Below are 17,753 nucleotides of genomic sequence, written 5' to 3'. Positions count from 1 at the left end.
AAAAATTGCCAGTCTGAACCATTTAAATGTCCCTGTAAACACAGACAATTCATGGAACAAAACATGCTCAAGCAGTCAAATAACTAAATTGGAGTTTTATTAACATTTTACCTGCTCCATCTTGATCAGGAAACAATCAATAAAGTCCCGAGGATTGTTAATATCCAGTGACTCTTGATGCTGTATTACTTTGGCCAAAAAGTAATGTTTTGCAAAGGCAAAATTTTTAAGTAATTTTCTGTGTCTTCCTGGTAAATAATCAATGATAGCAGGAAAATTATTGCAAATCTACAAAAGAAAATGATAGAAGTTTAAAACACAGAATGCATGTATGTGCAACTTATAGTACAGTATATCTTGGACAGAAAAAGTAAATACAAATATAAATAATGTTATCCACCCTGATAAGTGAATTTATGCTTTACATAGAAATTTTTGCTTGTAAAAATGTCTATGGAAATATGGAATAAGACTTTTAGTAGGGAGCCTTCCGGTATCCATCTGCACCCCAGAGTTAACACTGTGGCACAACACTACAGACACAAGCACCTCTCAGAGAGCTGGTCTCTCAGGAGTGTTTTGCCCCTAAGTTCACATGTTAGACAAATATTTTGCTACAAAAAATGGCCAAAGAATGACCAACTAGGAGACCACACAGATCAGGAACCACAGAGTAACTGAGGTAAGGATCTTTCTAGTCTCCATCAGCAAGGTAAAAGAGTGAATCTCAGGTGCAACATTTTCATAAAAAAACATTGACACAACAGTGAAAGAAAATGCAAAATGCAAAGAGCTCCTAACCCAAAACATCCAGAAAATCCAGGAAACAATGAGAAGACCAAACCTAATTATAATAGGTATAGAAGACAGTGAAGATTCCCAACTTAAAGGGCCAGTAAATATCTTGAACAAAATGATAGAAGAAAATGTCCCTAACCTTAAGAAAGAGATGCCCATGAACATACAAGAGACCTAAAGAAAGCCAAACAGATTGAACCAGAAAATAATCCCTTACTCTCACATAATAATCTAACCACCAAATGCAAAAAAAAAAAAATTAAAAGCAGTAAGGGAAAAGGAGTCACTTAACATATAAATACAGACATGTCAGAAATACACCATAATTCTTACCAGAGATTCTAAAAGCCAGAAGATCCTGGTCAGATGTCACACAGAACCTAATAGAACACAAATACCAACCCAGGCAAAATTCTCAATTAACATGAATGAGGAAACCAAGATATTCCATGGCAAAACAAAATTTACACAGTATCTTTACACAAATCCATCCCTACAAAGAATAATAGTGTTGGGAGCGGCTAAAGATGACACTGACATCTAGTGGTTGTTTGTGGTATTACAACCATTATAGCCGTGTCTTTGGCCTTCCTCTGGCATTTACAAGGCCAATACATGCTAATAAGGTATTTCATACTCCACCAATCCCCAGAGGACAAGTTTACAGCCATTGTCTGTCTTGTATTTAAGGCGAGTGCCTTTGTTCCTCGGGGTCCCCCATATCAAGAATAAGGTGTTCCTGCAATAAAGGCTGTTGAGAAGAATCCAACGGTATTGCGTCTTCCTTGCTGGTCGATGTGGGAGCTTCAAATAGATTGAAAACTCCAACAAAAGCAGGAAAACTACATGCTAGGAAAGGCACGAAAGTAAAGTTCTTTCAAAAAACCAAAAAAAAGCACAATTCCTTCCTCCCAAAACCCATGGGAGAGAGAGTTCACCAGTCAGATAGGTGGGAACTCCTGAGACTGCAGGGCAGGAGAGACTTTCAGTACTGCCCACCCTTGCCCACATCCCTGGCCCAAGAGGAAACTGTATAGGGCCTCTGGGAACAGTAAGATAGGGTCACTCAATGCTGTGGCCCAGACATCACCCGAATCTGAAGGGACCCAGTCAAACAGCTCCCTGCACCCAAATCCCGTGGGAAGGAGAGCTAGACCTTCAGAGGGGCAGACACGCCTAGGAAGCCAGAGTAGACTACTTTCTGCCCACATTTCTGACACTAGAGGAAAACACCTAGCACCATCTGGGCCCCCTATGCACAGGGTCCTGAGCAAAGGCGGGGCGGGCCCTTCTGGTTGCTGCCTTCACGGAGAGCTGAAACACTGGCTCAGAGAAGCAACTCCAGGCTCAAGACCAGAGGTAAGACCAACTTTTCTGCTCCAAGTGACCAGCCTGGTGGACTCAGGACTCTCAAAGGCAAAATGCCTCTGGGACCGGGCACTTCCGCTTTCTAGCTGGGACCCAAACCTCACTGATCCCGGCCCAGAGCTCTCTGCTCCCAAGGGTTTTGGGAGCAGAGAGCTCACTGCCCAGAAAGGTAGGCACTCCAGAGACTGCAGGGCAGGAAGGAACACCAGTACTGCCCACCCTTGCCCACATTCTTGGCCAAAGAGGAAACTGTATAGGGCCTCTGGAAACAGGAAGATAGGGGCACTCAATGCTGAAGTCCAGACAGCATCTGGATCTGAAAAGACCTGGTCAAACAGCTCCCGGCACCCAAAACCCTTGGGAGGGAGAGCTAGACTTTCAGAGGGGCAGACATGCCTGGGAAGCCAGAGGAAACTACTCACTGCCCACAATTCTGACTCTAGAGGACAATGCCTGGCACCAACTGGGCCCCCTGTGCACAGGGTCCCAAGTGAAGGGGGGGCAGGACCTTCTAGTGGCTGCCCCCACTGAGAGTTGAAACCAGGTGTGAGAAGTGACACCAGGCCTGAGACCAGAGAAAAGATCAACTTTTCTGCTCACACTGACCTGCCTGGTAGACTCAGGACACACGCCCACAGGAACACTTGAAGACCAGTAGACAGGAAAGACTACACACCTGAAAGCAGAACACTCTGTTCCCATAACTGGCTGAAAGAGAACAGGAAAACAGGTCTACAGCACTCCTGACAAACAGGCCTACAGGACTGTCTAACCACTGTCAGAAATAGCAGAAAAAGGTAACACCAGAGACAATGTGATGGAAAGAGGCAAGCACAGGTACCCAAGCAACAGAAACTAAGACTACATGGCTTCATCGGAGCCCAATTCTCCCACCAAAGCAAACACTGAGTATCCAAACACATCAGAAAAGCAAGATCTGAATTTAACATTACATTTGATCATGAAGATGGAGGACTTCAAGAAAGACATGAAGAACTCCCTTAGAGAAATGCAGGAAAACACAAATAAACAAGCAGAAGCCTATAGACGGTAAATGCAAAAATCCCTGAAAGAATTACAGGAAAACACAATCAAACAAATGAAAGAAATAAAAATGGAAATAGAAGTGATAAAGAAAACACAAAGGGAGACAACCCTGGATATAGAACACCAAAGGAAGAGACAAGGAGCCATAGATACAAGTATCACCAACAGAATGCAAGAGATAGAAGAGAGAATCTCAGGAGCAGAAGATTCCATAAAAATCATCAACTCAACTGTCAAAGATAATGTAAAACAGAAAAAGCTACTGATCCAAAACATACAAGAAATCCAGGACACAATGAGAAGATCAAACCTAAGGATAATAGGTATAGAAGAGATTGAAGATTCCCAAATCAAAGGACCTGGAAATATCTTCAACAAAATCATAGAAGAAAACTTCCCTAACCTAAAGCAAGAGATGCCCATAAACATACAAGAAGCCTACAGAATTCCAAATAGATTGGACCAGAAAAGAAACTCCTCCCATCACATAATAGTCAAAACAGCAAATGCACAAAACAAAGAAAGAATATTAAAAGCAGTAAGGGAAAAAGGTCAAATAACATATAAAGGCAGACATATCAGAATTACACCAAACTTCTCACCAGAGACTGTGAAAGCCAGAAGATCCTGGATAGATGTAAAACACACCTTAAGAGAGCACAAATGCCAGCCCAGGTTACTGTATCCAGCAAAACTCTTAATTAACATAGATGGAGAAACCAAGAAATTCCATGACAAAACCAAATTTACACAGTGTCTTTCTGCAAATCCAGCGCTACAAAGGATAATAAATGGTAAAGCCCAACACAAGGAGGCAAGCTATACCCTAGAAAAATCAAGAAACTAATAGTTCTGCAGCAAAACAAACAGAACACAAGCACAGAAGCATAATCTAACATCCAAACATGAATATAACAGGAATCAACAATCACTATTACTTAATATCTCTCAACATCAATGGAGTCAATTCCTCAATAAAAAGACACAGATTAACAAACTGGATATGCGACACCCGCGGATCCCGGCCCGCAGCAGCTCTCTGCTCCCAGACCCCGTGAGAGAGAGACCCAAATGCCTGGTCAGGTGGGCACTCCTGAGGCTGCAGAGCGGAAGAGACCACCAACACTGCTAACCCCTGCCCACATCCCTGGCCCAAGAGGAAACTGTATAAGGCCTCTGGGCTCCCGTGGGGGAGGGCCCAGGAGCGGCAGGACGCCTGCCTGAGACACCGCCAGAACCTGAAGGAAACAGACCGGATAAACAGTTCTCTGCACCCAAATTCCGTGGGAGGGAGAGCTAAACCTTCAGAGAGGCAGACAAGCCTGGGAAACCAGAAGAGACTGCTCTCTGCACACACATCTCAGACGCCAGAGGAAAAAGCCAAAGACCATGTGGAACCCTGGTGCACTGAAGCTCCCGGAAGGGGCGGCACAGGTCTTCCTGGTTGCTGCCACTGCAGAGAGCCCGTGGGCAGCACCCCCACGAGCGAACATGAGCCTCGGGACCACAGGTAAGACCAAATTTTCTGCTGCAAGAAAGCTGCCTGGTGAACTCAAGACACAGGCCCACAGGAAGAGCTGAAGACCTGTAGAGAGGAAAAACTACACGCCCGAAAACAGAACACTCTGTCCCCATAACTGACTGAAAGAAAGGAAAACAGGTCTACAGCACTCCTGACACACAGGCTTATAGGACAGTCTAGCCACTGTCAGAAATAGCAGAACAAAGTAACACTAGAGATAATCTGATGGCGAGAGGCAAGCGCAGGAACGCAAGCAACAGAAACCAAGATTACATGGCACCATCGGAGCCCAATTCTCCCATCAAAACAAACATGGAATATCCAAACACACCAGAAAAGCAAGATCTAGTTTCAAAATCATTTTTGATCATGATGCTGGAGGACTTCAAGAAAGACGTGAAGAACTCCCTTAGAGAACAAGTAGAAGCCTACAGAGAGGAATCGCAAAAATGCCTGAAAGAATTCCAGGAAAAACATAAATAAAAAAGTAGAAGCCCATAGAGAGGAGACACAAAAATCCCTGAAAGAATTACAGGAAAACACAATCAAACATTTGAAGGAATTAAAAATGGAAATAGAAGCAATCAAGAAAGAACACATGGAAACAACCCTGGATATAGAAAACCAAAAGAAGAGACAAGGAGCTGTAGATACAAGCTTCACCAACAGAATACAAGAGATGGAAGAGAGAATCTCAGGAGCAGAAGATTCCATAGAAATCATTGACTCAACTGTCAAAGATAATGTAAAGCAGAAAAAGCTACTGGTCCAAAACATACAGGAAATCCAGGACTCAATGAGAAGATCAAACCTAAGGATAATAGGTATAGAAGAGAGGGAAGACTCCCAGCTCAAAGGACCAGTAAATATCTTCAACAAAATCATAGAAGAAAACTTCCCTAACCTAAAAAAAGAGATACCCATAGACATACAAGAAGCCTACAGAACTCCAAATAGATTGGACCAGAAAAGAAACACCTCCCGTCACATAATTGTCAAAACACCAAACGCACAAAATAAAGAAAGAATATTAAAAGCAGGAAGGGAAAAAGGTCAAGTAACATATAAAAGCAGACCTATCAGAATCACACCACACTTCTCGCCAGAAACTATGAAGGCCAGAAGATCCTGGACTGATGTCATACAGACCCTAAGAGAACACAAATGCCAGCCCAGGTTACTGTATCCAGCAAAACTCTCAATTAACATTGATGGAGAAACCAAGATATTCCATGACAAAACCAAATTTACACAATATCTTTCTACAAATCCAGCACTACAAAGGATAATAAATAGAAAAGCCCAACATAAGGAGGCAAGCTGTACCCTAGAAGAAACAAGAAACTAATCGTCTTGGCAACAAAACAAAGAGAATGAAAGCACACAAACATAACCTCACATCCAAATATGAATATAAAGGGAAGCAATAATCACTATTCCTTAATATCTCTCAATATCAATGGCCTCAACTCCCCAATAAAAAGACATAGATTAACAAACTGGATACGCAACGAGGACCCTGCATTCTGCTGCCTACAGGAAACACACCTCAGAGAAAAAGACAGACACTACCTCAGAGTGAAAGGCTGGAAAACAACTTTCCAAGCAAATGGTCAGAAGAAGCAAGCTGGAGTAGCCGTTCTAATATCAAATAAAATCAATTTCCAACTAAAAGTCAACAAAAAAGATAAGGAAGGACACTTCATATTCATCAAAGGAAAAATCCACCAAGATGAACTCTCAATCCTAAATATCTATGCCCCAAATACAAGGGCACCTACATACGTAAAAGAAACCTTACTAAAGCTCAAAACACACATTGCACCTCACACAATAATAGTGGGAGATTTCAACACCCCACTCTCATCAATGGACAGATCATGGAAACAGAAATTAAACAGTGATGTCGACAGACTAAGAAGTCATGAGCCAAATGGACTTAACGGATATTTATAGAACATTCTATCCTAAAGCAAAAGGATATACCTTCTTCTCAGCTCCTCATGGTACTTTCTCCAAAATTGACCATATAATTGGTCAAAAAACGGGCCTCAACAGGTACAGAAAGATAGAAATAATCCCATGCGTGCAATTGGACCACCACGGCCTAAAACTGGTCTTCAATAACAATAAGGGAAGAATGCCCACATATACGTGGAAACTGAACAATGCTCTACTCAATGATAACCTGGTCAAGGAAGAAATAAAGAAAGAAATTAAAAACTTTTTAGAATTTAATGAAAATGAAGATACAACATACCGAAACTTATGGGACACAATGAAAGCTGTGCTAAGAGGAAAACTCATAGAGCTGAGTGCCTGCAGAAAGAAACAGGAAAGAGCATATGTCAGCAGCTTGACAGCACACCTAAAAGCTCTAGAACAAAAAGAAGCAAATACACCCAGGAGGAGTAGAAGGCAGGAAATAATCAAACTCAGAACTGAAATCAACCAAGTAGAAACAAAAAGGACCATAGAAAGAATCAACAGAACCAAAAGTTGGTTCTTTGAGAAAATCAACAAGATAGATAAACCCTTAGCCAGACTAACGAGAGGACACAGAGAGTGCGTCCAAATTAACAAAAACAGAAATGAAAAGGGAGACATAACTACAGATTCAGAGAAAATTCAAAAAATCATCAGATCTTACAATAAAAACCTATATTCAACAAAACTTGAAAATCTTCAGGAAATGTACAATTTCCTAGACAGATACCAGGTACCGAAGTTAAATCAGGAACAGATAAACCAGTTAAACAACCCCATAAGTCCTAAGGAAATAGAAGCAGTCATTAAAGGTCTCCCAACCAAAAAGAGCCCAGGTCCAGACGGGTTTAGTGCAGAATTCTCTCAAACCTTCATACAAGACCTCATACCAATATTATCCAAACTATTCCACAAAATTGAAACAGATGGAGCACTACCGAATTCCTTCTACAAAGCCACAATTACTCTTATACCTAAACCACACAAAGACACAACAAAGAAAGAGAACTTCAGACCAATTTCCCTTATGAATATCGACGCAAAAATACTCAATAAAATTCTGGCAAACCGAATTCAAGAGCACATCAAAACAATCATCCACCATGACCAAGTAGGCTTCATCCCAGGCATGCAGGGATGGTTTAATATAGGGAAAACCATCAACGTGATCCATTATATAAACAAACTGAAAGAACAGAACCACATGATCATTTCATTAGATGCTGAGAAAGCATTTGACAAAATTCAACACCCCTTCATGATAAAAGTCCTGGAAAGAATAGGAATTCAAGGCCCATATCTAAACATAGTAAAAGCCATATACAGCAAACCAGTTGCTAACATTAAACTAAATGGAGAGAAACTTAAGCAATCCCACTAAAATCAGGGACTAGACAAGGCTGCCCACTCTCTCCCTACTTATTCAATATAGTTCTTGAAGTTCTAGCCAGAGCAATCAGACAACAAAAGGAGATCAAGGGGATACAGATCGGAAAAGAAGAGGTCAAAATATCACTATTTGCAGATGACATGATAGTATATTTAAGTGATCCCAAAAGTTCCACCAGAGAACTACTAAAGCTGATAAACAACTTCAGCAAAGTGGCTGGGTATAAAATTAACTCAAATAAATCAGTTGCCTTCCTCTATACAAAAGAGAAACAAGCCGAGAAAGAAATTAGGGAAACGACACCCTTCATAATAGACCCAAATAATATAAAGTACCTCGGTGTGACTTTAACCAAGCAAGTAAAAGATCTGTACAATAAGAACTTCAAGACACTGAGGAAAGAAATTGAAGAAGACCTCAGAAGATGGAAAGATCTCCCATGCTCATGGATTGGCAGGATTAATATAGTAAAAATGGCCATTTTACCAAAAGCAATCTACAGATTCAATGCTATCCCCATCAAAATACCAATCCAATTCTTCAAAGAGTTAGACAGAACAATTTGCAAATTCATCTGGAATAACAAAAAACCCAGGATAGCTAAAGCTATCCTCAACAATAAAAGGACTTCAGGGGGAATCACTATCCCTGAACTCAAGCAGTATTACAGAGCAATAGTGATAAAAACTGCATGGTATTGGTACAGAGACAGACAGATAGACCAATGGAATAGAATTGAAGACCCAGAAATGAACCCACACACCTATGGTCACTTGATTTTTGACAAAGGAGCCAAAACCATCCAATGAAAAAAGGATAGCATTTTCAGCAAATGGTGCTGGTTCAACTGGAGGGCAACATGTAGAAGAATGCAGATCGATCCATGCTTATCACCCTGTACAAAGCTTAAGTCCAAGTGGATCAAGGACCTCCACATCAAACCAGACACACTCAAACTAATAGAAGAAAAACTAGGGAAGCATCTGGGTCACATAGGCACTGGAAAAAATTTCCTGAACAAAACACCAATGGCTTATGCTCTAAGATCAAGAATCGACAAATGGGATCTCATAAAACTGCAAAGCTTCTGTAAGGCAAAGGACACTGTGGTTAGGACAAAACGGCAACCAATAGATTGGGAAAAGATCTTTACCAATCCTACAACAGATAGAGGCCTTATATCCAAAATATACAAAGAACTCAAGAAGTTAGACCGCAGGGAAACAAATAACCCTATTAAAAAATGGGGTTCAGAGCTAAACAAAGAATTCACAGCTGAGGAATGCCGAATGGCTGAGAAACACCTAAAGAAATGTTCAGCATCTTTAGTCATAAGGGAAATGCAAATCAAAACAACCCTGAGATTTCACCTCACACCAGTGAGAATGGCTAAGATCAAAAACTCAGGTGACAGCAGATGCTGGCGAGGATGTGGAGAAAGAGGAACACTCCTCCATTGTTGGTGGGATTGCAGACTGGTAAAACCATTCTAGAAATCAGTCTGGAGGTTCCTCAGAAAATTGGACATTGAACTGCCTGAGGATCCAGCTATACCTCTCTTGGGCATATACCCAAAAGATGCCTCAACATATAAAAGAGACACGTGCTCCACTATGTTCATCGCAGCCTTATTTATAATAGCCAGAAAATGGAAAGAACCCAGATGCCCTTCAACAGAGGAATGGATACAGAAAATGTGGTACATCTACACAATGGAATATTACTCAGCTATCAAAAACAACGAGTTTATGAAATTCGTAGGCAAATGGTTGGAACTGGAAAATATCATCCTGAGTGAGCTAACCCAATCACAGAAAGACATACATGGTATGCACTCATTGATAAGTGGCTATTAGCCCAAATGCTTGAATTACCCTAGATCCCTAGAACAAACGAAACTCAAGATGGATGATCAAAATGTGAATGCTTCACTCCTTCTTTAAATGAGGAAAAAGAATACCCTTGGCAGGGAAGGGAGAGGCAAAGATTAAAACAGAGACTGAAGGAACACCCATTTAGAGCCTGCCCCACATGTGGCCCATACATATACAGCCATCCAATTAGACAAGATGGATGAAGCAAAGAAGTGCAGGCCGATAGGAGCCGGATGTAGATCGCTCCTGAGAGACACAGCCAGAATACAGCAAATACAGAGGCGAATGCCAGCAGCAAACCACTGAACTGAGAATAGGTCCCCTATTGAAGGAATCAGAGAAAGAACTGGAAGAGCTTGAAGGGGCTCGAGACCCCAAAAGTACAACAATGTCAAGCAACCAGAGCTTCCAGGGACTAAGCCACTACCTAAAGACTATACATGGACTGACCCTGGACTCTGACCCCATAGGAAGCAATGAATATCCTAGTAAGAGCACCAGTGGAAGGGGAAGCCCTGGGTCCTGCTAAGACTGAACCCCCAGTGAACTAGTCTATGGTGGGAGGGCGGCAATGGGGGGAGGGTTGGGAGGGGAACACCCATAAGGAAGGGGAGCGGGGAGGGGGATGTTTGCCTGGAAACCGGGAAAGGGAATAACACTTGAAATGTATATAAGAAATACTCAAGTTAATAAAAAAAAAACTGGATATGCAATGAGGATCAAACATTTTGATGCCTACCGAAAACACATCTCAGAGACAATGATAGACACTACCTCAGAGTAAAAGGCTGGAAAACAACTTTCAAAGAAAATGGTCTGAAGAAACAAGCTGGAGTAGACATTCTAATATCGAATAAAATAGATTTTCAACCAAAAGTCATCAAAAAAGATAAGGAAGGACACTTCATATTCATCAAAAGAAAAATCCACCAAGATGAACTCTCAATCCTAAATTTCTATGCTCCAAATACAAGGGCACCTACATAAATAAAAGAAACCTTACTAAAGCTCAAAGCACACATTGCACCTCATGCAGTAATAGTAGGAGATTTCAACACCCCACTCTCATCAATGGACAGATCAGGGAAATAGAAATTAAACAGAGACATAGACATACTAAGAGAAATCATGAACCAAATGGACTTAACAGGTGTGTATAGAACATTTTATCCTAAAACAAAAGGATATACCTTCTTCTCACCACCTCATGGTACTTTCTCCAAAATTGACCATATAATCTGTCATAAAAAGGCCTCAACAGATTCAGAAGCATATAAATAATCCCATGTGTCCTATCAGACCACCGCAGGCTAAAGCTGGTCTTCAATAACAATAAGGGAAGAACACATATACGTGGAAGTTGAACAATGCTTTACTCAATGATAACCTGGTCAAGGAAGAAATAAAGAAAGAAATTAAAGACTTTTTAGAATTTAATGAAAATGAAGGTACAACATACCCAAACTTATGGGACACAATGAAAGCTGTGATAAGAGGAAAGCTCATAGCTCTGAGTGCCTGCAGAAAGAAACAGGAGAGAGCATATATAAGCAGCTTGACAGCACACCTAAAAGCTCTAGAACAAAAAGAAGCAAATACACCCAGGAGGAGTAGAAGGAAGGAAATAATCAAATGCTTCACTCCTTCTTTAAAAAGGGAACAAGAATACCCTTGGCAGGGAATAGGGAAGCAAAGTTTAGAACAGAGGCTGAAGGAATGCCCATTCAGAGCCTGCCCCACATGTGGCCCATACATATACAGCCACCCAATTAGACAAGATGGATGAAGGAAAGAAGTGCAGGCTGACAGGAACCAGATGTAGATCTCTAACGAGAGACACAGCCAGAATACATCAAATACACAGGTGACTGACAGCAGCAAACCATGGAACTGAGAACGGGACCCCCATTGAAGGATTCAGAAGAAGGACTGAGAGAGCTTTAAGGGGCTTGAGACCCTATATGAATATCAATGCCAACCAAACAGAGCTTCCAGGGACTAAGCAACTACCCAAAGACTATACGTGGAATGACCCTGGGCTCCAACCTCATAAGTAGCAATGGATAACCTAGTAAGGGCACCAGTGGAAGGGGAATCCCTTTGTCCTGCCAAGACTGAACCCCCAGTGAACAGGATGGTTGGGGAGGGCAGTTAAGTGGGGAGCATGAGAAGTGAAACACCCATATAGAAGGGGAGGAGGAGGGATTAGGGGGATGTTGGCCTGGAAATCTGGAAATGGAATAACAATTGAAATGTAAATAAGAAATACCCAATTTAATAAAGAGGGAAAAAATGTTAGGTAAAAAAAAAAAAAAGACATAGACTAACAAACTGGATAAATTAACAGGACACAGCATTTTGCTCCATACAAAAAACAAAGCACGGTGAGAAAAACAGACACTATCTCAGAGTAAAAGACTGGAAAATACATTTTCCAATCAAATGGTCCCCTCAAAAAAGTTGAAGCAGCTATTCTAATATTGAATATGATCTATTTTCAAAGAAAAGTTATTAAAAAAGATAAGGAAGGACATTTCAAATTCATCAAAGGAAAAATCCATCAAGCTGAACTCTCAATTCTAGACAACTATTATCCCAATGCAATGGCAACCACATTCATAAAAGAAACTTTACTAAAGATAAAAGAACAGAATGTACCTCAAACAATAATAGTTGGAGACTTCAACATTCCACTCTCATCAATGGATAGATCATGGAAACAGAAATTGAACAGAGATACAGTGAAAGGAACAGAAGTTATGAACCAAATGGTTTTAACAGATACCTATAGAACATTTCATGCTATAACAAAAGAATATACTTTCTTCTCAGAATATCATAAGACTTTCTCCAAAATTGATCATATAATCAGTCCCAAAACAGGTCTCAACAAATATAAGAAGATTGAAATAATCCCATGCATCCTATCAGATGACCATGGAATAAGGCTGTTCTTCAATCAACAGAAAGTCCATGGAAGCTGAATACATTCTACTCAATGATAACTTAGTCAAGGAAGAAATAAAGAAAATGAAGACTTTTTAGACTTTTTAGAACTCAATAGAAATGAAGTCACAGCATGCCCAAATTTATGGGACACAATGAAAGTAGTGCTAAGAGGAAAACTTATAGCTGTGAGTGCCTCCAAAATGAAACAGGAGAGAACATACATTATCAGCTTGACAGCACACCTAAAAGTTCTAGAACAAAAAGAAACAAATAAACCCAAGAGGAGTAATGACAGGAAACAATCGAATTCAGGGCTGAAATCAACTGAATAGAAACAAAATCAACAAAACCAGGAGCTGGTTCTTTGAGAAACTTGACAAGATAGATAAACCCTTAGCCAGATTAATCAGAGAGCACAGAGAGTGTATCCAAATTAACATAATCAGAAATGAAGAGGGAGACAAACAACAGAAACCAGGAAAAAGTTGAAAAAAATCAACAGATCCTACTACAAAAGTCTATACTCAACAAAATTGGAAAATCTGGAGGAAATGGAAAATATCCTGGACAGACACCAGTTAAATCAGAATCAGATAAACCATCTAAACACTCCCATAATCCCTAAAGGAATAGAAGCAGTCATTAAAAATGTCTCCCGACTTGTTCTCTCTGTTCTTCTCTGCTCTTCCTTGTCTCTTTTCTCCCCATACTCCCTCCCCCTCCCCCATATGCCCATGGCTAGCCTCCTTTCCTCTTCTCTCTTCTTCTTCTCTCATTAAACCTCTCCACATGGAAAAAAAAGCCTCCCAATCAAAAAGAAGCCCCAGACCAGATCAGTTTAGTGCAGAATTCTATCAGACCATCAAATAAGTCCTAATACTAATACTCCCAAATTATTCCATAAAATAGCAACAGAAGAAATAATATTCAATTCATTCTATGAAGCCACAATTACGTTTATAATTAAATGACAACAAAGACCCAACAAAGAAAGAGAACTTTGGGCCAATTTCTCTTATGAATACTGATGCAAAAATACTCAATAAAATTCTCTCAAATTGAATCCAAGAACACAACAAAATGATCATCCATCATGATCAAGTAGGCTTCATCCCAGGGATACAGGGATAGTTCAATATACAGAAATCCATTAATGTGATCCACTATAAAACAAACTCAAAGAAAAAATACCACATGATGCTTTCATTAACTGCTGAGAAAGCATTTGACAAAATTCAACACTCCATCATGATAAAAGTCTTGGAACGATAAAGAATTCAAGGCCCATACCTAAACATAGTAAAAGTAATATACAGCCAACCAGTGGCCAACATCAAGAGAGAAACTTGAAGCCATGCCACTAAAATCAGTGACTAGACAAGGCTGCCTAATCTCTCCCTACCTATTTAATATAGCACTTGAAGTCCTACCCAGAGAAATTATACAACAAAAGGAAATCAAAGGGACGCAGATTGGAAAGGTAAATGTTAAAATTTCAATATTTGCAATGAAATGATAATATATGTACGACCCCAGAAAATTACATCAGAAACTGTTAAACATGATAAACAACTTCAACAAATTGGCTGGACAAAACTTGACTCAAATAAAACAGTAGCCTTCCTCTGCTCAAAAGGATAAACAAGCTAAGAAAGAAATGAGGGAAGTGACAGCTTTCACAATAGTCACAAATAATATAAAATACCTGGGTGTGACTCTAACCAAGCAAGTGAAAGATCCTATGACAAAAAAACTTCAAGTCTCTGAAGAAAGAAATTGAAGATCTCAGAAACTGAAAAGATCTCCCATGCTCATGGATTGGCAGCATTAATCTAGTAAAAACTGGCACCTTGCTAAAAGCAATCTACAGATTCAAAGCAATCCCCATCAAATTTCCAACTCAATTCTTCATGGAGTAAGAAAGAACAATTTGCAAATATATTTGGAATAAGAAAAAACAAAACAAAAACAAAACCGGATAGCCTCTGCCACCTCCTCTTTTCTGCTGGGACAGACTGCTAGCTAGTCTGCTCCCCAGAAGAGGCTATACCCTGAGACATTCCAAAGGATCCACTGCATTTAACATTTTGTATGAATTCAGCCCCGAAATCCCACAGATGCTGCTGGGGGCCTTGGACTCTGGGACTCACCATGGCCACAAAACCCCACATGCTGAATACCAATCCACTTCTAGCTGGTCCTCCCCCCACCCTGGATATTTTTTATTTGCCTTCAAATGTTATTCTCTTTCGCTGTTTCCCATCTATAAGCCCCCTATCCCGCCCTCTCCCATTATAAGTGTGTTCCCCCTCTCCAGCCACCCCCTGCCCTCCTCCCTGCCCTGATACTCCCCTACACTTGGGGAAGGAGGGTTCAGCCTTGCAAGGACCAATGGCTTCTCCTTTCATTGTGCCCAACAAGACCATCCTCTGCTACATATAAAGCTGGAGCCATGGGTCTGTCCATGGGTAGTCTTTGGGTAGTGATTTTCTTCCTGGGAGCTCTGATTGGTTGGTATTGTTGTTCTAATGGGGCTGCCAGCCCCTTCAACTCCTTCCACCCTTTCTCTAACTCCTCCAACGTGGACCCCTTTCTCAGGTCAATGGTTTGCTTCTATCATTCACCTCTGTATTTGTCACATTCTGGCTGAGCTTCTCAGGAGACAGATATACCAGGCTCCTGTCGGCATGCACTTCGTGGCTTCAGCAATACTGTCTACTATTCCTTCAGTCTCTGCTCCAAACTTTGTCTCCATATCTCCTCCGATGAATATTTTTAAGACAGACAGAAGCATCCAAACTTTTGTCTTCCTTCCTGAACTTCATGTGCTCTGTGGATTGTATCATAGGTAATTTGAGCTTTTGGGCTAATATTCATTTATCAGTGAGTGCATACCCTGTGTGTTTTTTATGATTGGGTTACCTCACTCAGGATATTTTCTAGTTCCATTCATTTGCCTATGAATTTCATGAATTCATAGTTTTGGTAAATGAGTAGTACTCCATTCTGTAAATGTACCACATTTTCTGTATTCATTCCACTGTTCAAGGGCATCTGGGTTCTTTCCACCTTCTAGCTCTTATAAATAAAGCTGCTATGAACAGAGTAGACTATGTGTTCTTGTTGTATATCAAGCACCATTTGGGTATATGTCCAGGAGTGGAATAGCTGGGTCCTCAGGTGGTAAAATGTCCAATTTTTTGAGAAGGCTCCACACTAATATCCAGAATGGTTTGACCAGCTTTCAATCCCATCAACAATGGAGGAGTGTTCCTCTTTCTCCACATTCTTGCCAGCATCTGTTGTCACTTGAGTTTTTGACCTTACACATTCTGACTGGTCTGAGGTAGAATCTTAGGCTTGTTTTGATTTGCATTTCCATGATGACAAAGGATGTTGAACATTTCCTTATGTATTTCTGAGTCATTAGATGTTCCTCAACAGCGAATATCTTGTTTAGCACTGTACCCCATTTTTAATAGGGTAATTTGACTCTCTGGAGTCTAAATTCTTGAGTCTTTGTATATATTGAATATTAGCTGTCTGTTGGATGTAGAATTGGTAAATATCATTTCCCAATATATGGTTGCTGTTTTGTTCTAATGACAGTGTCTTTTGCCTTACAGAAGCTTTGCAGTATTATGAGGTCCCATTTGTCAATTCTTGATCTTAGATCATAAGCCATTGGTGTTTTGTTCAGGATATTTTCCCCTATGCCTATGTGTTCAAGGCTCTTCCCAAATTTTTCTTCTATTAGTTTTAGTGTATCTGGTTTTATGTGGATGTCCTTAATCTACTTGGACTTAAGATTTGTATATGGAAAAAAGAATGGATCAATTAGTATTCTTCTACATTCTTACCTTCGATTGAACTAGCACCATTTGTTGAAAATGCTGTTTTTTTCCACTATATGGTTTGAGCTCTTTTGTCAAATATCAAGTGATCATATGTGTAGGCTCATTTCTGGGTCTTCAATTCTATTCCACTGATCTACCTGTCTGTCTAAGAGCAGAGGTAAGACCAATCTTCTGCTCCAAGTGACCCACCTAGAGCCCTCAGGACAAACAAACCCAGGAGCACTCTGGGGCAAGACCCTACTTGTTTCTGCCTGCACCCAGAGATGAACAGTCCCACAGCTCTTTCTACCCAGATCTGGCTGGAAGAAAACATGTCTACAGGAGGGTCAAGCCTCTGTCAGAAAGAGCAAGGCCAGCTAACACCAGAGACCACCTAATGGAGAGAGGCAAGGGCAGGAACCTAAGCAACAGAAAGCAAGAATGCTTAGGATAATCAGAGCCCTGTTACCCCAACAAAGCAAATACTGGATATCCAAACACACCGAAATGGCAATATTTGGATTTAAAATCACATCTCATGATGATGATAGAGGACTTTAACAAGGCCATAAATAACTCCCTTTAAAAAATACAGAACAACACAGGTAAACATGTAGAAGCCAAGATGAAACACAAAAATCCCTTTAAAAATTACAGGAAAACACAAGAAAACAGGTGAAGGAATTGAACAAAACCATCCGGGGTTTAAAAGGGTGAATAGAAACAATAAAAAATCATGAAGAGAGACAACACTGGAGATTGAAAACTATGAAAGAGATCAGTAGTCATACACACAAGCATCACCAACAGAATACAAGAGATAGAGGAGAGAATCCCAGGGGCAGAAGATAACATAGAAAGCATTGACACAACCATCAAAGATAATGTAAAATGAAAAAACGTCCTAATCCAAAACATTCAGAAAATCCAGGACACAATGAGAAGATCAAACCTAAAGATAATAGGTATAGAAGAGAGCTAAG

The 17,753-nt window shown here is 40.5% G+C and overlaps 1 protein-coding gene across 2 annotated transcripts in view; it reads right to left on the bottom strand.

Annotated features, from left to right (window-relative positions):
* Positions 1–17,753, bottom strand: part of Cyp2c66 (cytochrome P450, family 2, subfamily c, polypeptide 66) — a 94,794-nt gene that overhangs the window by 30,764 nt on the left and 46,277 nt on the right. For both annotated transcript variants that reach the window (XM_087609343.1, XM_087609339.1), the window contains exon 5: positions 112–288. In XM_087609343.1, coding sequence (XP_087465469.1) covers positions 112–288 — 177 coding nt within the window. The remainder of the gene's footprint in view (positions 1–111; positions 289–17,753) is intronic.

Source organism: Rattus norvegicus, chromosome 1 (assembly GCF_021556685.1).
Source record: "Rattus norvegicus strain SHRSP/BbbUtx chromosome 1, alternate assembly SHRSP_T2T, whole genome shotgun sequence".
Classification (NCBI taxonomy): Eukaryota; Metazoa; Chordata; class Mammalia; order Rodentia; family Muridae; genus Rattus; species Rattus norvegicus.
The sequence above is the reverse complement of the archived record's forward strand: the minus strand, read 5'-3'. Positions and strand labels throughout refer to the sequence as shown.